A 27,569-nucleotide genomic window follows, 5' to 3' on the forward strand; every position below is an offset into this window, starting at 1 on the left:
ACCCCAGGTTCCCCAGGCAACGAATGGCCCCAGGCAGCATCCACCTGGGCCTTTTAACCTGGTTTAAAGCCACCGTATGAACGCAGAACCTGGGTTAACCCAGCAGCCTGCCCAGGTTAATGATGCTGCGTAACAGTGGATCAACCAGTGCAGTGGGGAACATAACAGAGCAGTATTTTCAAACGCTCAGCCCCTTTAAGGTGGGTGGACTTCAACTCCCAGAATTCCAAGCTGGGAAAATACTGCTCTACCCCCCCACTTCCCTACTGAGGCATTCTGGGAGTTGAAGTCCATACGTCCACCTCAAAGGGGCTAAGGCGTGAAAAACACTTCTCCAGTCCTCCTGCTTTCTGGCTGGGGGTCTTCTAGGGGTTGAAGCCCACCCCTCTTAAAACTCCCAAGGTTGAGAAAGAGGGAAAGAAAGAAAGAAAGAAAGAAAGAAAGAAAGAAAGAAAGAAAGGGAACCATCCAGGCCAGAAGGTTAGAGGCCGGAACGTTGCTCCACGAACAGCGTTTCCAAAGGGGGACACTTTGGGCGATGCACCCGCAGCGCTAGAGGCGCCCACGTGATCAGAGGCTGAGCCGCGCTACTGTATGAGGAGTCGGCTCCTCCCCCCGGAAGTCCATCTTTCACTTCCGGTGTCCGTCACTCAAAAGGCGCCTCCGCTCGTCCACGGCCATCCCGGGGTTCGTGGGTTGAAGTCTCCCCGTCTCCTTCCTCCGGTGGGGTAACAGCCCCCCCCTGTTCCGCCCCCTTCCCTGCATGGGGGTTTCCTGGGGAGACTTGGGGAGGGGGCGTTAGGGGTCTTCTCCGCCCCAAAAAGGTGGGATAAAATGGATAGTAATGATAATGATAATGATAATGATGATAATAATAATAATAATAATAATAATAATAATAATAATAATAATAATAATAATAATAATAATTTAATGAGTGAATGAATGAATGAAAGGAGGCTGAGGGGTGGGGCTCCAGGCCGGTACCTTTCGGCCAGCCTACCTCACAGGGTTGTTGTTGGGAAAAGAGGTGGCAGGAGGATTCTGCGCCTATAAAGGGGGAATAATATATATATGTGTGAAAACACCCAAGATTTTAACTTTTTACATACACGCGAAAACTTAAGAAGATATATATATATATATATATATATATATATGTCTTTGGTTATTCGGGTTTTCTCCCACGTAAAATTGGAGGTGTCTTGGCAACGTTTCGACGAAGTCTCATTCGTCATCTTCAGGCTGGTGTCCTCGGCTTCGTGCTTCTAGGAGCAATGTGTGTGATCGCAGCTGTTTCTTCCTTTTAACTGCCAGTGGGGGTGTGAACTGATTGGGTGGGAGCTTGGCTGTGTTCTGATTGGGTGGTGGTGTGTTCTGATTGGATGGGGGGTTGGCTGTACTGTGATTGGATGGGTGTGTGTTCTGTTTAGGTGGGGGCTTGGTTGTGCTCGGGTTTTACAAACCCGAGCACAATATATAAATATTTTATATATTTATAAAACCCAAGTTTTATCAATATATATATATTTTCTGAGGTTTTTGCGGGTGTTTGTATGTAGATCTTTGGTTATTTGGGTTTTCTCCCGCGTAAAATTGGACGTGGCTTGGCGACGTTTCGACAAAGTCTCATTCGTCATCTTCATCCTGGTGTTTTCGGCTTCATTGCTCCTAGAAGCACAAAGCCGAAAACACCAGCCTGAAGATGACGAATGAGACTTTGTCGAAACGTCGCCAAGCCACGTCCAATTTTACGCAGGAGAAAACCCAAATAACCAAAGACCGACCTACCTACATACATACATACATGTTTATCTCAGCTTTTTAGGCACAGAAGATTTGTTTTGTGTGTGTGTGTGTGTGTGATACCACAAAATGATATATACGTGTGTGTGTGTGTGTGTGTGTGTGTGTGTGTATATATATATATATATATATATATATTGTTTTGTTTTTTTAATTTTTAATTTTTTATTATTATAACATAAAATGACATCACAAGACATACATCATTTATATATATATACTCTCTCTTAGCAGCTATTTCGTGATGATCTTCTTTTAATATTTACATTTTCTCCCTTTTCCCTTTATATTATTCCAGTTTCTTCTTGTCCCCTTTTAATTACAGTGTATTTGTTAAGACCCCTATTACCGTTATATTTTCTATACATTGACATATTCATTCTTTCCTTTTTTACATTTCACCCCTATTTTTCTTCTCCGTTATTCCTATTCCCTAATATATATAGTTTTAATATTACAAAGTTATATTTACACATGGATTTTTATATTTGTGTACATGTGTATATAAATATAAAACATGCAAAAGAGGCAGGAGGATTAGGAATGTTCCTTGCCTAAATTTTGGGATATCTGTCTGTCTTCTATCCTCTCTCTCTCTCTCCATCTATATCTATCGTATCTATCTATCCATCTATCTATCTTCTCTCATCTATCTATCTATCTATCTATCTATCTATCTATTTATCTATCTCTTATCTATCTATATCATCCTCTCTCTCTCTCATTCTCTCTCTCCCTCTCTCTCTCTCTCTCTCTCTCTCTCTCTCTCTATATATATATATATATATATAAAATCTATCATCCATCCATCCATCCATCATCATCTATCATCCATCCATATCTGTCTGTCTGTCTGTCTATCTGTCTATCTATCTATCTATCTATCTATCTATCTATCTATCTATCTATCTATCTATCTATCTATCTATCATATCTTATCTATCATCTATCATATCATATTTCTATCTCTCTATGTCTATGTATCTCTCTCATCTCTCATCTATCTACAGTATCTATCAATCTATTTATCCTACCTACTATCTCTCTCTCTCTCTTTCTACCTACCGTAACTTCCAATCCATCCCACCTACCTATCTAATTTTATCCCAACTTTTTAGGTAGAGAACATCCCTAATCCTCTTTCCCCCCACAGCAACCTGTGAGGTGGGTTAGGTTGAGAGACAGACTGGCTCATTCATTCGTACTCTCCATTCATGAAACAATATGTCTCCTCCCTCCCCCCCCCCCATTTTGTTTGAAAGACGCCAAGCAAGAGACGACTGAACATTCTATTCTGTTGCTTTAAGGAGCAGGAGGGCCTCGTGCCAAGATGCTGGCTTTGCGTGGTGCGCTGGTTTGCCCGAGGCCTCTGTGTTGGTCCGTGCGCTCAGGATTTCGGGCCTGGCTTTCGACCTGCGCTCCGGATCCTGAGATTCCCCTCCAAAAACAAAGAGGGGAAGGAAGCCTTGAAGATTTCCGCTCCAAACTGGTAGGGGGTCCGTCTCTGCAGCATTTCCTGCAATCGGCTGCTTCTGTGAAGGATGCCCACCGCTTGCCAGCTGATGTCTTGGAAGACCCCGCCCCTTACCTTGGACCCATCAGCCTGGCAGATTCCCCGAAGAAAGGTGAGTACAGCCGCTCCATCACACCTTTCCGGAAATGCTACACAAGGGCTGACTTGATTTTATATAGGGGCATTTTTTGGGGGAGATGCTCTGTGTCCTGCTGCGCAGCCATGGTGAATTTGCTCCCTTACATTGGCAAAATAGTTTTTGCCTCACAATGAAACAGCAGCCCTGGCCCCAAGCAGAGTTGGGGCCTGGTTTGAATTTGGAGGGATGGGAGACCACCAGGAAATGCTGAGGTTGTAGATTAGGTCACGGAGTCCCAGAATGACAGTGCCGAGTTGTCCTTGTTGCTGCTAAGAAAACTGTCTTTACGGTTACCAAAAGTCGAGTTGGATGGGAACTTCTATCCTAGATGGGTTTAGTTGCAGGTACTGGGTGGGTATCTCCTCTGTGAGATACAAATGGGCATTTATCCAGGGACAGGCAGGGGTTTTGGCCCAGAGGGCCTGCTTACAGTTCTACAGGTAGTCCTCGACTTACGGCCACAATTGAGGCCAAAATTTCCATTGCTAACTGAGACAGGCGTTAAGTTTTGCTCCCATTTTACAACTTTTCTTGGCCACGGTTGTTAAATGAACCACTGCAGTTGTCAAGTTATGGTTGTTAAGTGAATCTGACTTCCCTGTTGACTTTGCTTGTCGGAAGGTCGCAGAAGGGGGAATCACCTGACCCCGGGACACTGCGACCGTCATAAATACGAACCAGTTGGCAAGCGTCTGAATTTTGATCACGTGGTCATAGAGATGTTGCAGTGGCCGTAAGTCTGAGAAATGGCCGTAAGTCTCTTTTTTCAGTGCTGCTGTAGCTTTGAATGGTCACTAGAGGAATGTTGTAAGCCGAGGACTACCCACATAGAGAATGGAGCAACCTCCAAAATAAAGGGCACAACTACTCAGTGCTCCCTGCCTCAAGAAATCTCTCCTCCTTCTCTTCTCCTTCCCTCTTCCTCCTCCACCTCCACCTCCTCCTTCACTACCTTCTCTTCTCCTCCTCCTCTTCTCCTTCCCTCTTCCTCCTCCTCCTCCTTCTCCTTCTCCTTCTCTCTTCCTCCTCCACCTCCTCCTTCACCACCTCCTCTTCCTCCTCCTCCTCTTCTCCTTCCCTCTTCCTCCTCCTCCTCCTCCTTCTCCTTCCCTTTTCCTCCTCCTCCTCCTCCTTCTCCTTTTCTCTTCCTCCTCCTCCTCCTCCTCCTTCTCCTTCTCCTTCTCTCTTCCTCCTCCACCTCCTCCTTCACCACCTCCTCTTCCTCCTCCTCCTTTTCCTTCCCTCTTCCTCCTTCTCCTTCTCCTTCACTACCTTCTCTTCCTCCTCCTCCTCCTCCTTCACCACCTCCTCTTCCTCCTCCTCCTTCTCCTTCCCTCTTCCTCCTCCTCCTTCTCCTTCCCTTTTCCTCCTCCTCCTCCTCCTCCTCCTTCTCTCTTCCTCCTCCTCCTCCTCCTTCTCCTTCTCCTTCTCTCTTCCTCCTCCACCTCCTCCTTCACCACCTCCTCTTCCTCCTCCTCCTTTTCCTTCCCTCTTCCTCCTCCTCCTTCTCCTTCACTACCTTCTCTTCCTCCTCCTCCTCCTCCTTCACCACCTCCTCTTCCTCCTCCTCCTTCTCCTTCCCTCTTCCTCCTCCTCCTTCTCCTTCACCACCTCCTCTTCCTCCTCCTTCTCCTTCCCTCTTCCTCCTCCTCCTCCTCCTTCACCACCTCCTCCTCCTCCTCCTTCTCCGCTCCTCCTCCGCCTCTGCCTCATAGTCTACCTGGAGACCTACGGCTGCCAGATGAACGTCAGCGACACGGAGACAGCCTGGGCCATCCTCCAGCAGAGCGGGTACCAGAGGACCAGCAACCTGGCAGAGGTACTCAAAAGTCCAGGCTGGGCACTTTCCACTTTCCCTAGTTGGCTAACGAAACGTCTGCAAGAAAACAACCAAACTCAGAGAGCACCCAGGACCCCAACTATTCAGCTTAACACGACAGAGTCAAATCGTGTCTTGTGACACAATAATCCATGCTGTCACAAAGTTCAATTTATTATTATTAATATGATGACATCATAAAATTGGAGAAACAGATTCTGGTGACCTTTTTCTGACCCCCATATGATCACCAGATAAGATAAGCTTAAATGCTGGAGATACAGTAGATTTTTTTTATGTTTGGTTTTTTGCTGAAAAAAAAAAGCTTTTTAAGGTTTCTTTTATCAGGCAATAAGGCCACTCTTGTGTAGATGTGGAATATTCGATCCCAGAGAAGGAAATCTGTTTCTTCCTCCCCCTGTTTGTGTTTAATAATTCTTTCTTCCCCCCCCCCACCTCTTTTAGGCTGATGTGGTTCTGCTTGTCACGTGTTCCATCAGGTAAGACCGAGATGGTTCGTTGGTTTGTATTTAAAAATAATTCCAACATACAGTGCCATTCACCCCCTCTTTAACCTTGCTCTTTTAGTCTCAAGGTGTCTGGAGTCTATTCCAGTTTCTTTTCCCTTGGGCTAGAAGATGCAACGATGATTCTGCTGCTGGATTGTACTGTCATTTTTTGGGGTTAGAAATATTTACTGTGTCAGCACTTCAAGCTGCATTTACTCTAGTGCTGACATAAGAAGGAGAAGCGAAGGCGTCTGGAAAGGGATGTTTGACTTTTCACCTACTTATTTTCCCTGGAGATAATATCCCCTTGGAGATGGGATGGGAGGGGGGAAATTCCTTTGAGCTGGAGCAGTAGATTAGGGGTAGAATGACTTGGAAGATGGCCAATGAGTGCAGGGGAGTGGGGAACGGAAAGGGAGGGTTCTGGGTCTGGAAGTCAGTGTTGGCTTCGATGGAGTCGGAGTTAGAATGTGGTGCTTAATAAATGGGAGTTTTCCTTCAAAGACTTTGTTCGAAATGCAATTTATTTGAGACGACCTCGAAACCTGACATACTGTATTTTTCGGACTATAGGACGCACCTAGATTTACAGGAGGAAAACAAGAAAAAAAAAGTTGTTGGCCTCCGCGCGTTTCATTTTTGCCCTCCCCGGCCCCCAGAAGCACTCTGCAGTGCTTCTGCACACACACCACAAAACGGGCCTGTTTTTGGCCTGCAGAGTGCTTCTGGGGGCCGGGAAGGGCGAAAAAGTGACGATGGAAGGTTTGGGAGCCCCAGAATGGGCCCATATTCTGTTATTCTATTCTGGATTTCCAGAAGGGTCTGGGAAGAAGCTCTCTCCGCCTTGAGCAGAGATTTTTTTAGTGACTCTTCCAGCCTGGGCAAAGTTTCATCCATGTTTCATTGCTTGGCAGGGAGAAGGCCGAGCAGACGGTCTGGAATCGCCTGCGGGTGTTCAAAACTCTCAAGACGAAACGGCAACGTTCGCGGGGGTCTCTGCGGATCGGGATCTTAGGTAATAGGAACGCTCATAGCAAAAAAGGCTCTTACGGGAAGGGGGACCACCTGGGGCTTGGACTGGGAGTGTCTGAAGATCAGGGAAGGGACAGTAGGTGAATTTCCCACTTTTTTTTTTTTTTTTTTTTTTTGTGGAGGTTGTTTTCTCCTCTGGGGTGGGAAGTTAGGACTGGGATCAGTGGTTAGGCCAGGTCTTTCAAAAGCTGGAGCTACCCATAGTTAGAAGTCGCCTCACCTCGATATCCCAGGTTAGTGGTGAAGGCACCAGGCTAGAACCTGGGAGACCATGAGTTCTAGTCCTGCCTTAGCCATGAAAGCTGGCTAGGTGACTTTGGGCCAATTACTAGGAGACAGTGAGTTGTAGTCCCCAGCTTAGGTGACTTTGGGCCAATCACCGGAGACCATGAATTCTAGTCCTGCCTGAGGCACAAAAACCAGCTGGACTTAGCTGGGAAAGCTGGCTGGATTTTAGGCCAATCACCAGGAGACGGTGAGTTCTAGTCCCGTCTTAGGCACGAAAGCCAGCTAGGTGACTTTGGGCCAGTCACCAGGAGACGGTGAGTTCTAGTCCCACCTTAGGCACGAAAGCTGGCTGGGTGACATTGGGCCAGTCCAACCCACCTCACAGGGCTGTTGTGAGAAAAATAGGAGGAGGAAGGAGTATTAGGTATGTTCGCCGCCTTGAGTCATTTATAAAAATAAAAAAATGTGGGATAAAATGCTAATTAAGTATATTTTTTGGGTAAGCGTTCACATGCGAAGGCATAAGAAATGGATGAATAAAAATCTAAATAACAGTAATAAAATAACTTGTGTTGAAACAAGTGTCACGATGTTTTGAATTCTCCCTTGTAAATGGGAAATTTTTCAGCTGCGGGTGCTTGGTTGTTACTTTTAATCCGTGGGAGTATTAAAAAGTGGTCCGTCCGTCCCTGTTCCCCCTCCTCCCCGTAGACCCAAAGATGTTCCATCTATTGTACATCTCACGATTTTGAATGTGTAAAATCTGGTTCGTGGCAGGGATGAGAAACCGCGTGGCGTCTCCAGATCAAGATTTCCTGCCCTGTCCTTCTCTTCCCTTCGGTTCATGCTTCTGCGTCTTCTTGCAGGCTGCATGGCAGAGAGGCTGAAGGAGAAAATTTTGGACGAGGAGAAATTGGTCGATATCGTGGCTGGCCCAGACGCTTACCGGGACCTGCCCCGGCTCTTGGCGGTGGCTGAATCCGGCCAGCAGGCGGCCAACGTCCTGCTCTCTCTGGACGAGACCTACGCAGACATTTTGCCCGTTCACCTGAACCCTGGCGCCACCACGGCCTTCGTGTAAGGGGAAACCCGGTTTGTTGCTGCTTTGATCCTACCTGGGAGCCAGGAAGGTGGAAAATGCCTGATATTGATTTTTTTTTTTAAATTTGATTTATATGCCACCCTTCTCCGGAGACTCAGGGCGGCTTACAATGCATTAAGCAATAGCCTTCATCCTTTTGTATATTTATACAAAGTCAGCTTATTGCCCCCACAATCCGGGTCCTCAATTTACCTACCTTAGAAAGGATGGAAGGCTGAGTCAACCTTGAGCCTGGGGAGATTCAAACTTACTTTAATTGCAGACAGCTGGTGTTAAATTACAGTGCCTTTGTCTGCAGAGCTATCTAGGCTCGACTGATTAATATAGACATAGCTCATGTTTCTTAACTGCCCATCTTCCTTGGGGTGGGGCTCTGGGCAGTAAAGATTAATTGTTTGATTGCTACATCGTTCACATTTCTAAGCTGCCCATCTCCCTTGGAGAGACAGACAGACAGCTAGAAAGGTGATAATTAGATAGATGATAACTAGGTAGCTAGCTATGATAGATTGACATAGATTAGGGATTAGATTAGGAGATGGATGGAGATAGATAGAGAGAGAGAGAGATACCGATAGATATACAGACATAGATAGATAGCTAGATGATAGATAGATAGATAGATAGATAGATAGATAGATAGACAGACAGACAGACAGACAGACAGACAGACAGACAGACAGACAGACAGATACTGATAGATAGATAGAGAGAGACAGGCAGATAGATACCGAGAGAGAAAGAGAGATGCATACATACATGCATACGTTGATTAACATAAGAGATTAGATTAGGGATTAGATTAGATTAGATTAGAATAGATTGGTAGAGAGAGATGATAGCAAGATAACCAGATAGCTAGCCAGCTAAATAATGATAAATAGAGATAGATAGATAGCTAGATACCCTGTTTCCACGAAAATAAGACTTCCCCGGATAATCAGCTCAATTGGGCTTTTGAGTGCATGTGCTAAAATAAGCTCTCCCTGAAAATATTTAAACCCATGCACAGCTGGTCCCCGCCATTTCCTCTGCTAAGGGTTAGGAAGACACAGCTGGAAATCAGGTAAGACTACAAGAGGAGCCCTGTCTTGCTCCTTGCGCCCCAAAATAATAAGACCTCCCCGAAAATAAGGCCAAGTGCTTATTTCGGGTTTCAAAAAATATAAGACAGGGTCTTATTTTCGGGGAAACACGGTACATACATACATATACATACATATGATACCTAGATACATGATAACCAGATAGCTAGCTATGATAGATTGACATAGAATAGATAGATTACATTAGGGATTAGATTAGATTAGATTAGATTAGATTAGATTAGATTAGATTAGATTAGATTAGAAGAGAGAGAGATGATAATTAGATAGATGATAACCAGATAGCTAGCCAGTTAAATACTGATAAATAGAGCTAGCTAGATAGATGTAGATAGAAAGAGATGAGAGAAATGAGAGAGAGGTATTACTGGAATAAAAAAATAGTTCCATTTGTGCTCCTGATGATTTCTGGACAAGCCTGGAGCTGATCTCCTTTTTTCAAAAAAAAAAAAAAAAAAATCTTCAGTCCTGCTTCTTGTCTATGGAGATTCTCCATCATTTGGATCACAGTTGTTCCAGAGGCGCTTTTCCAAAAGACAGCTGGATTTTCTTGGTCCTTTTCCTTCTCGTTTTGCTTCTCATTCGAGAAGCCTCTCCAGTTCTGACTGAATGGTGGAGGATGGAAGGATTTATAATGCAAATGGGGTGTGGACTATTGCACTGTTCAGGGCCCAGATAAATCCCCCAAGTGGCCTCAACGACTCTCCCAACAACCAGATTGCTGCAAGGAATATAAATCCTTCCATCCTCCACCGTTCAGTCAGAACTGAAGAAGCTTCTTGGATGAGAAGCGAAACGTCTTCAAGGAAAAACAAAGAAAATCCAAAAGCACCTTTGGGACAGTTCTGCATCTCCTTACCTCTTCCAAAGTAACCCACGTGCTCAGTGTTGTGTTAGCAAGACCCTGATTTTGACAAGGGTGGGGTGGCAAGACTGAGGCCCTGGGTCTCCATCCCTTATTCATTGAAGAGGATGACCAGAAGGTGACCAGTACTTTGTTGGGAAGGGAAGCAAGTTCCCAATCTGACACACTGTTCTGTCCCCTCCCACGAGTGGCCTTGCAGAGGCTCAAATAGCCCGGCAGTAACAAACGCAGGCTAACCTGGCCCTTTAATAAATAGTTCTCTTCCAAAGCGTATATCAGTCCAATAGTTACCGGGCAATGTTCCAAAGGTCTTGGCAGACGGCCAGCAGGCTAATGCAGGAATGCAGACTCTTGTCAAAAACTCCAAACTAACAGTTGTAAATCCACTGCATCCAAAACGCCAACAAATTGTTCACCACGCCTGTCCAGCCGAGTCACACCCCTTTTATACTTTGTAGGGTGTGGCCCTACGTCTCCTGACCACACCTCTTAGGACGTGGCAATAGCTGTTCTCTAGGACGTCTCCTACGTCTCTCTCTTGCATCCAATAGGGGCTCCCCTTCGTCGTTACCGGCCTCTGTTTCCTCCTCAATTTGGCTGGGGGTCCATAGGCACGTCGGCAACTGTCAGTTCTTGCTGACTCACCAGTGAAGACGGCCCCTCCGGCACATAGCTCGTGACAGCTCCCTCCTCCTCCATATCATCCTCCGAATCCGCATGCGAAGATAAATCAGCCTCCGGGGCCGGGGTCACAACACACACTGTCCCATCGGTTGTCCCTATAATTGTCTATGGAGCTTCTCCGTCATCCAGGTCACGATGGTCCCAAAAATGCTTTTCCAAGAGGCAAGTGGACTTCCTTGTTTTTCTTTTGAAGACGTTTCGCTTCTCATCCCAGAAGCTTCTTCAGCTCTGACTGGATGGTGGGGGAGGGAAGGATTGATACTCCTTGCGAGACAGCTGGTCACTTGCATCCTTTTGGTGAGCCGTTGAGGCCACTTGGAGTTTCCTCTGTGTCCTCGGAGTCACCTGATTGGTGCAAATGGAGCCTTCTTGGAACTGCTGAAAGGACTTGTGTTGTGGAGCTGTGCTTTCTGCAGGATGTTTTCTGACCTGTATCCCTTCACAGTTGCAGGCTGTTGGGGGATGAGTCTGTGTCCCTTGCAGATGGCTGCATATCAATCCTTCCTTTCCCCGCCATCCAGTCAGAGCTGAAGAAGCTTCTTGGTTGAGAAGGGAAACCTTTTCAAAGAAAAACAAGGAAGTTTTCAAGTTGCCTCTTGAAAAAGCAGTTTTGCGTTGTCCCCGTAACGCTCTCCGGGAATTGCTTTCTCTCTCCCCAGGTCCATCATGCGTGGCTGTGACAACATGTGCAGCTACTGCATCGTCCCCTTCACTCGTGGGCGCGAACGGAGCCGGCCCTTGGCCTCCATTCTCCAGGAAGTGCAGATGCTCTCGGACCAGGTAGGAGGCCTTTTGACTTGGAACTGTTGACCAGTCCTGGGGAGTCACTAAAAACTCTGCTCAAGGTGGAGAGAGGTTCTTCCCAGCCCCTTCTGGAAATCCAGAATAGAATAACAGAAGACCTGGAAAGGACCTAAGAGGTCTTCTAGTCCAACCCCCTGCTCAAGCAGGAGACCGTATGCCAAGGGTGTCCAACGTTGGAACTTTAAGACTGATGGACTTCCCAGAATTCCCCAGCCGGCATGGTTTAAGACCGGTGGACTTCAACTCTGAGAATTCCCTAGCTGACATGCTAGACAGATAGATAGCCATAGCCCTTAGACTTCTATACCTCTTCACGGTGCTTTCACAGCCTTCTCTAAGCGGTTTACAGAGTCAGCCTCTGGCCCCCCAACAATCTGACTCCTCATTTTACCCACCTCGGAAGGACAGAAGGCTGAGTCGCCCTTGAGCCAGTCAGAATCAAATGCCTGGCTGTGCGCAGAGTCAGCCTGCAGTAAGGGTAGTCTTCGTCTTACGACCACAATTGAGCCCAACGTTTCTGTTGTTGTGAAACATTTGTTGAGTGGGTTTTGCCCCGTTTTATGACCTTTCTTGCCACAGTTGTTAAATGATAAGTTAGTAACCCAGTGGTTAAAATGAATCTGACTTCCTCATTGACTTGAGTTGTCAGAAGGTTGCAGAAGGAGAATCACATCACCTTGGGTCACAGCAACGGTCATAAATATGAAGCAATTGACAAGCATCTCCCCTCCCCTCCTCTCCTCTCCTCTCCTCTCCTCTCCTCTCCTCTCCTTCTTCTCTCTTCCTCTCTCCTCTCCTCTCCTTCTTCTCTCCTCCTCTCTCCTCCTCTCCTTCTTCTCTCTTCCTCTCTCTTCTCTCCTCCTTCTCTCCTCCCCTCCCCTCTCCTCTCCTCTCCTCTCCTTCTCTCCTCCTCTCTCCTCTCCTTCTTCTCTCTTCCTCTCTCTTCTCTCCTTCTTCTCTCCTCCCCTCTCCTCTCCTCTCCTCTCTCCTCTCCTCTCCTTGTAGGGTGTGAAGGAAGTGACCCTTTTGGGCCAGAACGTCAACAGTTATCGGGACACCTCCGAGGTCCAGTTCCTCTCCCTGGCATCACCTGAGCTCAGACAAGGATTCCGGACGGTCTACAAAGCCAAAAAGGGTGGGTTGCGTTTTGCCGAACTTCTGGACCGAGTGGCTGCCGTGGACCCAGAGATGAGGATCCGCTTCACTTCTCCTCACCCCAAAGATTTCCCAGATGAGGTGGGTCCGACCCCGCTGAGCTCTTCCTCACCCACAGCCAGCAGTAGTGTGCCAATAACAACCTGTTTGCGTTTTGCAGGTATTTGAGGTCATGCGGGAAAGACACAATATCTGCAAGCAGGTGCACCTTCCCGCCCAAAGTGGCAGCTCCCGTGTCCTGGAGGCCATGAAGAGAGGGTGAGATGTGTGCTTGTGCTGTGTATGTGAGTGTGTGTAGGGGCTGTTATGCACCTTGAAAATGTCTGGCCATGTGGCCTCCCCTTTCAGCAGCCCATTCTGCTAAAATGTTGGGGATGTTCGTGTTAGAAATTCTGTTTATAGAAAGCACCACACAGAACAAACGAAGAGCACAGTCACCATGTGCTTTACTGCTCAGTTATATAATGATAACAGGAAACAGGAAACACTATTTAGAACAAAAGAGTATAAACTAGAGTATATACCATAGAGCCAGTCTTGTGAATACTGCCATCTATTGGCTGAATACTATTGTTGTTGCATAGAAATTCATTCCAACAGTGAATTCTACCAGTTCTCTTAAATTCTGATTTGCAACAGAAAGCAGAACACGCATGCCATTTCAGCACACGTACCTGCGTGTTTGAAGAAGATTTGAGGCTGTCTAATTGTGCTATCTGGATAGAATGTGGTGAGGAAATGGATCTCCCAGGAGGGAGAAGTTACTGTCCAGAGGAGTAAGAGGCAACTCAGCCCCCAGATGTTATATGTGAGAGAAAGAGAGTAAAGACAGCCTCTCCCTCATAGATCCCAGAGTCTATTGTAGAGCAGGGGTCTCCAAATTTGACAACTTTTAAGGCTTGTAGACTTCAACTCCCAGAATTCCTCAGCATGGCGAGTGGAAGTCTACAAGTCTTAAAGTTGCCAAGTTTGGAGAACTTTGTTGTAGATGCAGAGAGTCTTCAGTCTGGCAAGAGTCTGTCTATAGGTGTGGAACAATAAAGGCCTCAGCTTGAAAGAATCTCCATCCGCCATTCTTGGTTTGGGACCTGAAACATGCTGGCTGAGGGATGCTGGTAGTTGAAGTCCAACGTGATAGGCTGGAATATGGTGAGGAAGTGGCTCCTCAGGGGGGCATCCCAGAAGAGTAAGAGGCAACTCAGACCTGATATTATGTGAGATAGAATGAGAGCGAAGATAGCTTCTCCCTAATAGTTCCCAGAAAATATTGTGGATTCAGATAGCAGAGTCCTCAATTCTGGCACGATTCTGTCTATAGGTGTGGAACCATAAAGAATTCAGCTTGGAAGAATATGTCATTCTTCGTTTGGGGCTTCACACATGGTGGCTGTGGGATTCTGGTAGCTGAAGTCGAAATATGATGTGATAGAATGTGTTGAGGAAATGGGTCCTCAGGAGGGAGGGGGGCATCCCAGAGGAGTAAGAGGCAACTCGAACCTGATACTATGTGTGAGAGAAAGAGGGGGAAGACAGCCCCTCCTCAATAGTTCTCGCAGAATATTATAAATGCAGAGTCGAGTCCTCGAATCTGGCAAGATTCTGTCTCTAGGTGTGGAACAATATAGAACTCAGCTTGGAAGAATCAACGTAGGTCAGTGGCCCCCAACCTTTTGAGCACCAGGGACCGGATCCGTGTGGAGAGAGGTTTTTCTGTGGACCGGAGGGGGTGACGTTTTGGGTGCTGCCTGCATACCACAAATGGGGCTTCACTTGTTGGCGCAGACCGGTTTCTAGCATGCTGCAGATCGGTGCTGATCCATATGTCGTTCTTAGTTAGGGGCGGCTGAAGGATTCTGGGAGTTGAAGTCCACACAGGTTGTGATGGAAAGTGGTGAGAAAGTGGATCCCCGGGAGATAATTCAAACCTGATATTATGTGTGAAAGAGAGAGGCTGAAGACAGCCTCTTCCTAATAACTCCCAGAGTATATTGTGGATTCAGATAGTTGAGTCCTCAAATCTGGCAAGATTCTGTCTATAGGTGTGAAATAATACTCAACCTGGAAGAATCGCCACGTGTCATTCTTGGTTTTGGGCCTGAGACAAGGCTGTTAGGGTGCGTGTAAAAAGTATTCGTTGCTTGTGCAACGAGCAGAGCAGAAACACACAGGGAAGGAGATAAACGTGCAGCTCGTGTGAGAAAAATACTTTATATACAAGATAATAAGCAGTCTCGGTGTAGGTAAAACAGTCCAAGGTCATAAACAATAATATCCGTCCAGTAAGTATCGTCCCTTACCAAAGCAAACAGACTTTAGTAACTCTCGGTATATAGTATCATACAACAATTCAGTCTAACACCAATCAGCAGAAAGACGCAGGAAGCAACAGGAACAGGATCAATCAGGAACAAGGAACGCTTCTCTGCGCTGCTTATTTATGCACTGTAGCCTAATTACAGGGTTTAGCAAACCCTGATTACTTGGCTCAATTGTTTCTTAAAGAAACAGATATATTGCCTGACCAACAAGTTAGGAGTAAGCTACAAGCTGAACCTAACAAAGGCGACTGAGGAATTCTGGGAGTTGAAGTCCACATGTGGTGGCTGAGGGATTCTGGAGTCAACACGTGATGTGATGGAATATAGTTAGGAGGTGGCATCGTAAGCGGGAGGGGTGCATTGCAAAGGAGTAAGAGATAACAGATAGTGTGTGTGTGTGAGAGAAAGAGGATGAAGGCAGCCTCTCCTCAGTAGTTCCCAGAGTTTATATGCAGAGTCTTCAGTCTGGCAAGATTCTGTCTACAGGTATAGAACTCGGCTTCAAAGAATCCATGTTGTCATTCTGGGTTTGGGGCCTGATATCCACATTCTCATCCTTCCAGATACACGCGGGAATCATACCTGGAGCTTGTATATCATCTCCGCGATTATTTACCAGGTGAGTATCTCATTTATGCTTTCCGATCTGGTCCCCAGACTAAAAATTATATATTTATGGACTTTAAAGATAACATACAGGCGATGGGTGTGTGTGTGAACAAGTCATTTGGCAGCCATACAACATCATTGCCTTATTTGCATGATTATATGTCACCCTTCTGCTAGCACGTTAATGTCATGGGGTGGCCTCTAATCCCTGGCCTTTGTTAAAATTACGAGCCGTGAAGATGGGGGTTATTCCGTGTCGGAGATGGTTAGTGACCTAGGAAGAAAATCCCACCTCTTTTTTTTTTTTTTTTTTGTAAAAAGTTTTTATTTTTTACACATACACACACACAAATATACAATGTATTTTTGCTGATCAGAGTATTTGGCCAGTTAACAGATTTAAACAATTTTTAATCTTTACAACTAAAATTACCGTTTCTATAAATCCTTTTTGCCATAGTGTTTATTTTCATCTATTTTTTACCAGTTTTACCCTTCATTTTTATCTCTATTTTTTTACCAAATTCCAATTTTCCCTTCTATTCTATATTAAACCCCTTCTTACTGTCATCTATTTTTATACCCATCATCAGAATAATTAGTTTTATGATGATACAATTGTTCAATTCTTATAAGAATGGTGAGCCCATTTGTTTTATAACTTACCGGTACATTTTCTTAAGTAATATAGTCCAACATTTTAATATAATCAAAAATCCCACCTCTACTTATAATAGTCTGGCTTTTTAAAATTTATTTATTTATTTAATTTTTTATACCGCCCTTCTCCCGAAGGACTCAGTGTGGTGCACAGCCGAAAATAAAAACGAACACTTATAAAATTTAAAACAGTTTAAAAGGAATTAAATAATTTGGCCCATTTCAATTAAGACAAAGACAACCCATATAACTTAAAATTGATCTTGGTATTCAGGCCAGCCCAGCTTGTTGAAACAACAGCGTCTTGAGGGCACGACGGAAGGTGCGTAGGTCAGGGATCATCCGTATCTCCGGGAGCAATTCATTCCAGAGGGCAGGTGCCCCCACAGAGAAGGCTCTCCCCCTGGGGGTCGCCAGTCGACATAGTTTGACCGACGGCACCCCGAGGAGTCCCTCTCTGTGGGAGAGGGCCAGTGGGAGGCTATCGGTAGCAGAAGGCGGTCTCGTAAGTACCCCGGTCCTAAGCCATGGAGCGCTTTAAAGGTGGTAACCAACACCTTGAATCGCACTCGGAAGACCACCGGGAGCCAGTGCAGCTCGCGCAGGAGAGGTGTCACATGGGAGCGCCCCATCGCTCCCATAAATAATTAAAACCTTTTTATTTCACCAGGCTGGTCTGGCCTAACCTTTCCCATTCTTTTTTAATGTAAATTTTAATGTAAATTTTAATTTGCTCTTAACCTGGGGTTTTAAATTTGTCTTGGGCTAAATTGATTTAATTCGATTTTACTTTTGTTCTTAATTTTTGTATTTTACGTGTTTTATTCTGTGCCTGTTCACAGCCCTGAGTCCTTCGGGAGTAGGGCGGTATACAAATTAAATAAAACATAAAACATAATCCCCCACGCGGCCACATTCTGTACCAGTTGGAGCCTCCGGGTGCTCCTCAAGGGGAGCCCCATGTAGAGAGCGTTACAGTAGTCCAGGCGGGAAATAAGTTTTTAAACTTATTTCTTACTTTGTAGTCCTTGACTTAACAATAGTCCATGGTTCTCCTGCTTGAGCAGAGGGCTGGTCTAGAAGACCTCCAAGGTCCCTTCCAGCTCATTCCTTCATTCTATTCTTTTAGTAACTGTTCAAGTTACAACAGTACTGAGAAAAAGTGACTTAGTGACCGTTTTTCTCACACTTATGACCGTTGCAAGATCCCCATGGTCACGGGATCAGAATTCAGCACCCTTGGCAATGGATTCATATTTATGACGGTCGCAGTGTCCCAGGGTCACACGATCACCATTGGACAAGCAAAGTCAATGGGGAAGCCAGATTCACTTAACAACCATAACTTAAACAAGTGCAGTGGTTCACTTAACAACGGTGGCAAGAAAGGCCTTAAAACGGGTCAAAAGTCAAAACACTTTAAAAAAAAAAAAAAGTCAAATCAGCCCAATCTCTTCTTGAAAGCTTCCAGTGATGAAGCTCCCACGGGAGAGAATGTGGTGGAGTGAACTTGGAAATGGGAGTCATAAGTACCATCCGGGGGGGGGGAGGGATTCATCGTAAATTTAAACGGTCGCTAAACGAGGACTCTCTGAAAATGGAATTCCTGTTTGCAGATGCAACGCTCACCAGTGACTTCATCGCCGGATTCTGTGGGGAGACGGAGGCCGATCATTTGCAGACGCTGTCACTCCTCCGGGAGGTCGGCTACGATGTCGCCTACATCTTTGCCTACAGCCAGCGGCAGGTGAGGCCTGGGCACCCCGGGTGGCCCACCTTAGGGGGCTGATTTGCATCCGTGGCAGATGTGCCCATTAACAGGTGAACAGAGTTGGAAGGGACTTTGTAGGTCATCTAGTCCAACCCCCTGCCCAAGCAGGAGACCCTACACCATTTCTGACAGAGGGTAGTCCAGTCTCTTCTTGAAAGCCTCCAGGGATGAAGCTCCCACAACTTCTGAAGGCAACTTCTGTTCCACTGGTGGATTGTTCTGACCTTTCATGCCTAAGGCAGATCTTTGGACGGGTTGCAGTGTTTCTGGGGTCACGTGATCCCCTTTTGCAACCTTCCAACGAGCAAAGTCAACAGAGAAGCCAGATTAATTGTGATAGTAATTTAACATCTACAGTGTTTCACTTAAGAACCATGGCAAAGGTCGTAAAACGAGACAACATCCACAAGAAATGTCTCACTTATCAATGGAAATTTTGGGCTCAATTTGGGTCCTAAGTGGAAAACTACTTGTAATTCGAGAGCCACGTGGCATTATTTTCTTAGTCCGGTCTACCTTACAGGGCTGACCAGCGCAGGGGCATCTCCCAGGGGCCTTCCTGGCCTGGTCATTATTTCTTTGGTCAGCTGCTCGGTTCAGCCCCTGGATTAAGTCCGGTGTCCTGAACCTGCTTCCTGCCTTCACTAGTCCTGACCTCCAGCTCTCTGTCGCTCTGGTCCCCAGAAAACCCGGGCATTTCACCGGCTGCCGGATGACGTCCCACCCGAAGTGAAGCACCGTCGGCTGAAGGAACTGAACGTCGTCTTCCGGGAAGAAGCTTCCCGCCTCCACGCGGCGGCCGTGGGCCAGACACAAGTGGTGTTGGTAGAAGGGGTGAGTGTGCCACGGGGGGAGCCGGGTCTGGCTGATCAGGGGGCGACGCTTCCTGGTATCCCCAGGGTTTCAGGGCAGGTGAGATGGGAATGCCTGGGATTCCACCTGGAGGCCATTGCGCCCCCTCCAGAGTCACTTGGGAGAGGGAAGTGAATGGCATGGAAATTGGAGAGGGAGGGAGGGGGGGAGGGAGATGATGGATAGGAAGGAAGGGAGGGAGGGAGTGGAAGAAGAGAGAGAGATGATAGAGATGATGGGAAGGAGGGAGAAAGAAAGAAAAGAAAGAAAGAAAGAAAGAAAGAAAGAAAGAAAGAAAGAAAGAAAGAAAGAAAGAAAGAAAGAAAGAAAGAAAGAAAGAAAGAAAGAAAGAAAGAAAGAAAGAAAGAAATGGCTAGCAATAGAATATAATAAAACAGAATGTGGATAGGGATGATAAGAATAAGGATAGGGTTGGAAGGGGACTTGAAGGTCTAGTCCAACCTGCAGCCCAAGGCAGGAAATTTTATACCACCCCAACAAATGCTTGTCCAACATTTTCTTGAGATATAGGTAGGTAGGTAGATAAAGAAATAGATAGAGATAGATAGATAGATAGATAGATAGATAGATAGATAGATAGATAGATAGATAGATATAGAAATAGAGATAGAAATAGAGATAGATGAGAGATAGATGATAGAGATGGATTGATAGATATAGAAATAGAGATAGATGATAGATAGATAGATTATAGATAGATAAACAGACACAGATAGATGATAGATAGATAGATAGATAGATAGATAGATAGATAGATAGATAGATAGATATAGAAATAGAGATAGATGATAGATAGATAGATGATAGAGATGGATTGATAGATAGATATAGAAATAGAGATAGATGATAGATAGATAGATAGATTATAGATAGATAGATAGATAGATAGATAGATAGATAGATAGATAGATAGATAGATAGATGATAGATAGATAAACAGACACAGATAGATGATAGATTGATAATAGATAGATAGATAGATAGATAGATAGATAGATAGATAGATATAGAAATAGAGATAGAAATAGAGATAGATGAGAGATAGATGATAGAGATGGATTGATAGATATAGAAATAGAGATAGATGATAGATAGATAGATTATAGATAGATAAACAGACACAGATAGATGATAGATAGATAGATAGATAGATAGATAGATAGATAGATAGATATAGAAATAGAGATAGATGATAGATAGATAGATGATAGAGATGGATTGATAGATAGATATAGAAATAGAGATAGATGATAGATAGATAGATAGATTATAGATAGATAGATAGATAGATAGATAGATAGATAGATAGATAGAGATAGATATAGAAATAGAGATAGATGATAGATAGATGATAGAGATGGATTGATAGATAGATATAGAAATAGAGATAGATGATAGATAGATAGATAGATTATAGATAGATAGATAGATAGATAGATAGATAGATAGATAGATAGATAGATAGATAGATAGATAAACAGACACAGATAGATGATAGATTGATAATAGATAGATAGATAGATAGATAGATAGATAAACAGACACAGATAGATGATAGATAGATAGATAGATAGATAGATAGATGATAGATAGATAGATAGATAGATAGATAGATAGATAGATATAGAAATAGAGATAGATGATAGATAGATAGATAGATAGATAGATAGATAGATAGATAGATATAGAAATAGAGATAGATGATAGATAGATGATAGAGATGGATTGATAGATAGATATAGAAATAGAGATAGATGATAGATAGATAGATAGATTATAGATAGATAAACAGACACAGATAGATGATAGATAGATAGATAGATAGATAGATAGATAGATAGATAGATAGATATAGAAATAGAGATAGATGATAGATAGATAGATGATATAGATGGATTGATAGATAGATATAGAAATAGAGATAGATGATAGATAGATAGATAGATAGATTATAGATAGATAAACAGACACAGATAGATGATAGATAGATAGATAGATAGATAGATAGATAGATAGATAGATAGATAGATAGATATAGAAATAGAGATAGATGATAGATAGATAGATGATAGAGATGGATTGATAGATAGATATAGAAATAGAGATAGATGATAGATAGATGATAGATAGATAAACAGACACTGATAGATGATAGATAGATAGATAGATAGATAGATAGATAGATAGATAGATAGATAGATATAGAAATAGAGATAGATGATAGATGATAGAGATGGATTGATAGATAGATATAGAAATAGAGATAGATGATAGATAGATAGATAGATAGATAGATAGATAGATAGATAGATAGATAGATAGATAGATAGATGATAGATAGATAAACAGACACAGATAGATGATAGATTGATGATAGATAGATAGATAGATAGATAGATAGATAGATAGATAGATAGATAAACAGACACAGATAGATGATAGATAGATAGATAGATAGATAGATAGATAGATAGATAGATAGATAGATAGATAGATATAGAAATAGAGATAGATGATAGATAGATAGATAGATAGATAGATAGATAGATAGATAGATAGATAGATAGATAGATAGATAGATAGACAGACACAGATAGATGATAGATAGATAGATAGATAGATAGATAGATAGATAGATAGATAGATAGATAGATATAGATGATAGATAGACAAACAGACACAGATAGATGATAGATAGATAGATAGATAGATAGATGATAGATAGATAAACAGACACAGATAGATGATAGATAGATTAGATAGATAGATAGATAGATAGATAGATAGATAGATAGATAGATAGATATAGAAATAGAGATAGATGATAGATAGATGATAGAGATGGATTGATAGATAGATATAGAAATAGAGATAGATGATAGATAGATAGATAGATAGATAGATAGATAGATAGATAGATAGATAGATAGATAGATATAGAAATAGAGATAGAGATAGATGATAGAGATGGATGAATAGAAAGATATAGAGATAGATGATAGATAGATAGATAGATAGATAGATAGATAGATAGATAGATAGATAGATGGATAGATGATAGATAGAGATGGATGGATGGATGGATGGATAGATAGATAGATAGATATAGAGATAGAGATAGATGATAGATAGATGATAGATAGATAGAGATGGATGGATAGATAGATGATAGATAGATAGAGATGGATGGATAGATAGATATAGAAATAGATGATAGATAGATAGATAGATAGATAGATAGATAGACAGATAGATAGATAGATAGAGATGGATGGATGGATGGATGGATGGATAGATAGATAGATATAGAAATAGAGATAGATGATAGATAGATAGATAGATTATAGATAGATAGATAGATAGATAGATAGATAGATAGATAGATAGATAGATAAACAGACACAGATAGATGATAGATTGATAATAGATAGATAGATAGATAGATAGATAGATAAACAGACACAGATAGATGATAGATAGATAGATAGATAGATAGATAGATAGATGATAGATAGATAGATAGATAGATAGATAGATAGATAGATAGATAGATAGATAGATAGATATAGAAATAGAGATAGATGATAGATAGATAGATAGATAGATAGATAGATAGATAGATATAGAAATAGAGATAGATGATAGATAGATGATAGAGATGGATTGATAGATAGATATAGAAATAGAGATAGATGATAGATAGATAGATAGATTATAGATAGATAAACAGACACAGATAGATGATAGATAGATAGATAGATAGATAGATAGATAGATAGATATAGAAATAGAGATAGATGATAGATAGATAGATGATATAGATGGATTGATAGATAGATATAGAAATAGAGATAGATGATAGATAGATAGATAGATTATAGATAGATAAACAGACACAGATAGATGATAGATAGATAGATAGATAGATAGATAGATAGATAGATAGATAGATATAGAAATAGAGATAGATGATAGATAGATAGATGATAGAGATGGATTGATAGATAGATATAGAAATAGAGATAGATGATAGATAGATGATAGATAGATAAACAGACACTGATAGATGATAGATAGATAGATAGATAGATAGATAGATAGATAGATAGATAGATAGATATAGAAATAGAGATAGATGATAGATGATAGAGATGGATTGATAGATAGATATAGAAATAGAGATAGATGATAGATAGATAGATAGATAGATAGATAGATAGATAGATAGATAGAGATGGATGGATGGATGGATGGATGGATAGATAGATAGATATAGAAATAGAGATAGATAGATAGATAGATAGATAGATAGATAGATAGATAGATAGATAGATAGATAGATAGATAGATAGATAGATAGATAGATAGATAGATAGATAGATAGATATGGATGGATGGATGGATGGATGGATAGATAGATAGATATAGAAATAGAGATAGATAGATAGATAGATAGATAGATAGATAGATAGATAGATAGATAGATAGATAGATAGATAGATAGATAGATAGATAGATAGATAGATAGACAGACAGACAGACAGACAGACAGACACAGATACATGATAGATAAATAGACCATGTTGTGAGACATTTTCCCACATCGAAGTAGCTCCCCCGGGAACAATGGGATGCGACGGGCGCCCCCTAGAGCAGCTGGCATGCCATGGCTGCCCAGTCTCTTGACGTCCATTCCCCTCCCCCCATCTCTTGGCCCTCTAGCCCAGCAAGCGCTCCCCCCTGGATCTGTGGGGCAGGAATGATGGCGGAATCAAGGTCATCTTTCCGGACATGGAGATGAGCGACGGGACCAAGGGGCCGTCGGCTGTCCGAGCCCAACCCGGAGATTACGTCCTGGTGGAGGTGAGTCGCGTATGGCTACTACTCCGGCACTGCCAACACGAGGAAATCCCTCTCAGATCCCAGGAATAGAAATTTATCTGCCTTCTGGATTGTTCTTGATGGTCAGAGGAAGGTTGCAATTCCCCCAAAATGTCCAGAATGCTGACCGCGTGATCCCTGATTATGAAACATCCTCTTTATTCCCCCCCCCAAAAACAAAATGTCTTACAGATAGTCCTCGACTTACGACCGTTTGCTCAGTGACCGTCCAAAGTTACAACGGCACCGAAAAAAAGCAATTTAGGATCGTTTTTCACACTCTACGACCATTGCGCTTCTCCCCCCCCCATTGTCACGTGATCAAAATCTGGACGCTGAACAACTGACTCGTATTTATGACGGTTGCGCATCCCCATGATCACGTGGTCAAAATTTGTACACTTGGCAACTGACTCACATTTATGACGGTTTCAGTGTCGGGGTGGGGATAAGTCGAGGACTCCCTGTTGGGAAGAGAAAGGCTCGATTCAGCTAGCAGAGCAAGCCTGCAGGCCAGAAATTGCACCCTTGGGGTATCCTTCAATTCATGGCTTGCAGAGCCCTGAAGTAAGGAAGGAGGGGAGGCCTGGGCTGGATGGAGCTCTGGGGATGGCCAGGTGGAAGTTGGGCATTGCAAACATCCAAGGGCAAAGGGGAGGCGGCTGGCCTCGGCTGCCAGGAGGGGTGTTTCCACTTCGTTGGGAGTTGCTTTTCTCATAGACCCTCCTTTCTGCAAAACAGATCAGGGTTTGCTCGGGGCGGCTGTTGCTCCACGGAGAAGGGGAGACGGAACAGTTTTATTTATTGGTTAAGATTTTTAACCCTGCCTTTACTATGCAAGTAATTCAAGGCGGCGAACATATCTAATAATCCTTCCTCCTCCGGTTTTCTGTACAACAGCCCTGTGAGGTGGGTTGGGCTGTGAGAGAATGGGACTGGCTCAAAGTCACCCAGCCAACTTACACACCTGAGGCAGGAGTAGAATTCACCATCTCCTAGGGATTGGCCCAAAGCCACCCAGTGGCTTTCATGCCTAAGGTGGGACTAGAACTCACTGACTCCTGGTGATTGGTCCAAATTCACCCAACCAGCTTTTGTGCCTATGGTGGGACTAGAATTCCCCATCTCCTGGCCATTGGCTCAACGTCAATGGCCAGGAGATGAGCCGAGGTGGCGCAGTGGTTAGGGTGCAGTACTGTAGCTACTTCAGCTGACTGCTAGTTCAGCAGATCAGCGGATCAAATCTCACCGGCTCAAGGTTGACTCAGCCTTCCATCCTTCCGAGGTGGATAAAATGAGAACCCAGATAGTTGGGGGGCAATATGCTATTTAGGATACTGTCTTTGGTGTAAGCCGCCCAGAGTCCTCGGAGAGTGGGCGGCATAGAAATATGACTAATAAATAAATAAATAAAATAAACATCACTCAGCTGGCTTTCACGCCTGACGGAGGACTAGAACTCCCTGTCTCCTGGTGAATGACTGCTTCCACCTTCTTTCCTCCCCGTCCCAGATCTCCTCGTCCTCCCCCCTGACCCTGAAGGGCACCCCCCTCTGCCAAACCACACTCAGAGGCAGTTCATTCACAGCCTCGGCAGAGGCTGCCCGCAGAGCAGCTCCAGGTGCAATGGGAGGATTTTTAGCGCCCTCAAGACAACGGGGAGCAGCCAAGGACTGATGACCAGCGAGCACCTTGGACGCCAGCGGCTGCACCCGGCCGGGCATCCCTTGGCGAGAGGCTGTTCGCCCAACCGAGCCGTCCGGCGCCATTATCCGAAGCAGAGGCAGTGAAAGACAAGCTACGTGGCTGGACAAACAGCCTTGGAAACAAGGAGTCCATATTTTCGTCCATCAGAGGATGCATTCAGACGTGTTGGGTGTTCCTGCCCGTTTCTTCCAGGGATGGTCCACAAATGGACGCTTCCCCCTTCGTCTCAGACATACGTCCGTTGGCTTCAGGGCCAACAGACTCTCTCTTGCAAGTTCTGGGAGGGCTCAAGTTGTGTATCGTGTGAAGGATCTTTTGGGGCAGGGGGCTCTCCTCTTCCAAGCAGGTGCCCTCCAGCTGGGCAGGGCAGCCCGGCTTTTGGCTCTTTAAGGATGATGGGAGTTGTGGTTGTGGAAGCTGCTGGAATTCATCAACGGGGGTTGGGATGGGGAAGCAGTGGACTAAATAAATGTTTGCAAAAATAACGTTTCAAGGATTTCCTTATTTGATTTTGCTGCCATTTAAGGCAACATCTGTCCTCCGGTGCTGGGAGAATCAATGTTGTGACCCAGGCCCAAGTAGTTAGTATTAAATGCAAACAGTTCGAAAACAGACTTTATTAGAACAACTGAGAATTAACTCATTCTTAGCGCAGTCCAAACTAAATTAAAGCAAATTCTTCAAAACACCGTTCCTCAGTTTATCACCGACCTTGCGATAATTAGGCAAACTGCCAAAGGCTTCTCTTGGCAAAAGTTCAGAAGCAGAGGACACGGAGCAAGACAAGAACCAAGTTTATCAACGTCGTTTTCCGACAAAAAACCCAAGAACCTGTTGCTGGTTTTTTAAGTCTTATGGGAGGGGCCAATCATCTCTTGGCCCTACTCCCGAGTCGTCCTCTTTGCTTTAGTTGCTCTTGCCTTCTGGCAGCTCTTCTCATGCGTGCACTAGATCCAGGCTCCTCCTGTTCCTCTGCCTCTCTGCTGTCAGCCTCTGGAGGTTCCGGAGTCCACACATCACTCCCCGATGGCCCTGGCCCCGTCTCTGCCTCTGACGCGTGCCATAGGTTCACCATCCTGGCCCTATACCATTTCACGCAAGTGGCTGTCCAGTCTCTCTAAAAAACTTCCAGTGTTGGAGCACCCACAACTTCTGGAGGCAAGCAGTTCCACTGGTTCATTGTTCTCATTTTTAGGAAATGTCTCCTTCATTCCAGGTTGCTTCTCTCTGTCAGCACGTCAAGATGCATTTATCCTAGTGCTGACATGAGAAGGAGAACGCAAGTGTCTGCAACGGGACGGTTGCCTTTCACCTACTTATTTTAGCTGGAGATAATGTCCCCTAGGAGATGGATGGGAGGGGGGAAATTCTTTGAGTTGGAGCAGTAGATTAGGGGTGAATGATTGGGAAGATGGCCAATGAATGCAGAGGAGTGGGGGAAGGAAGAGGAGGGATTTTGGGTCAGCACGTCAGTGCTGGCTGCATGGAGTCAGTGTAAAAGTTGCCGTGCTAAATAAAATGGAAGTTTGTTTCAAAAAAGACTTTCTTTGAGACGCAATTTATTTGAAGACGGCCTGAAAACCTGACACTCTCCTTGATTGGTTTCCATCCATTGCTCCTTCTCCTGCCTTCAAGCACTTTGGAGAACGGGTGGACCCCTCTTCTTTGTGGCAGCCCCTCAAATATTGGAAGGCTGCTATCATGTCCCGTCCGTCCCCCCCCCCCCCCCAAAACTGGCCAAACCCAAATCCTGCAACTGTTCTTCGTATGCTTTAATCTCCAGGCCTTCCATCATTCTGGTTGCTCTTCTTTACCGTTTTTCCAAAGTCTCAACATCTTTTTTTTTAACGCGGTGACCAAAACTGGACACAGGATTCCAGGTGTGACCTTACTAGGGTGTTATAAAGCGGTACTGATACTTCACATGATTTTGGCTCTATCCCTCTGTACAACCAAGGATTGTATTAGCTTTTTTGCCTGACTCATGT

At 44.0% G+C, this 27,569-nt stretch overlaps 1 protein-coding gene across 3 annotated transcripts; it reads left to right on the forward strand.

Moving 5' to 3' along the window:
• The first annotated feature begins 644 nt into the window (after positions 1-644).
• Positions 645-26,063, forward strand: CDK5RAP1 (CDK5RAP1 mitochondrial tRNA methylthiotransferase). 3 transcript variants are annotated; one of them, XM_087888929.1, is made up of 14 exons: positions 645-723; positions 3,069-3,431; positions 5,174-5,277; positions 5,743-5,777; positions 6,701-6,801; positions 7,913-8,123; positions 11,463-11,583; positions 12,613-12,843; positions 12,923-13,020; positions 15,644-15,699; positions 17,966-18,096; positions 18,805-18,954; positions 23,716-23,856; positions 25,387-26,063. In XM_087888929.1, exons 2-14 carry the CDS (start codon positions 3,137-3,139, stop codon positions 25,549-25,551), a joined length of 1,839 nt encoding a protein of 612 aa, XP_087745055.1. In that variant the 5' UTR covers positions 645-723; positions 3,069-3,136; the 3' UTR covers positions 25,552-26,063. The 3 variants fall into 3 exon arrangements, with proteins under 3 accessions (XP_087745055.1, XP_087745056.1, XP_087745054.1); XM_087888930.1 differs by having other exon boundaries at positions 669-824; positions 3,114-3,431; XM_087888928.1 differs by having other exon boundaries at positions 684-824.
• Positions 26,064-27,569: the final 1,506 nt, after the last annotated feature.

The sequence above is a fragment of the Pantherophis guttatus genome, chromosome 3, assembly GCF_059756535.1.
Source record: "Pantherophis guttatus breed Tessera chromosome 3, ASM5975653v1, whole genome shotgun sequence".
Classification (NCBI taxonomy): domain Eukaryota; kingdom Metazoa; phylum Chordata; class Lepidosauria; order Squamata; family Colubridae; genus Pantherophis; species Pantherophis guttatus.

What these genes read in the sequence shown, in the direction of transcription:
- CDK5RAP1 (XM_087888929.1), top strand. Translation starts at nt 3,137, where the DNA reads ATGCTGGCTTTGCGTGGTGCGCTGGTTTGCCCGAGGCCTCTGTGTTGG. An exon ending in TCTGCGGATCGGGATCTTAG is followed by an intron (nt 6,802 to 7,912) that starts GTAATAGGAACG and finishes GTCTTCTTGCAG; the next exon opens with GCTGCATGGCAGAGAGGCTG. An exon ending in CTGGAGGCCATGAAGAGAGG is followed by an intron (nt 13,021 to 15,643) that starts GTGAGATGTGTG and finishes TCATCCTTCCAG; the next exon opens with ATACACGCGGGAATCATACC.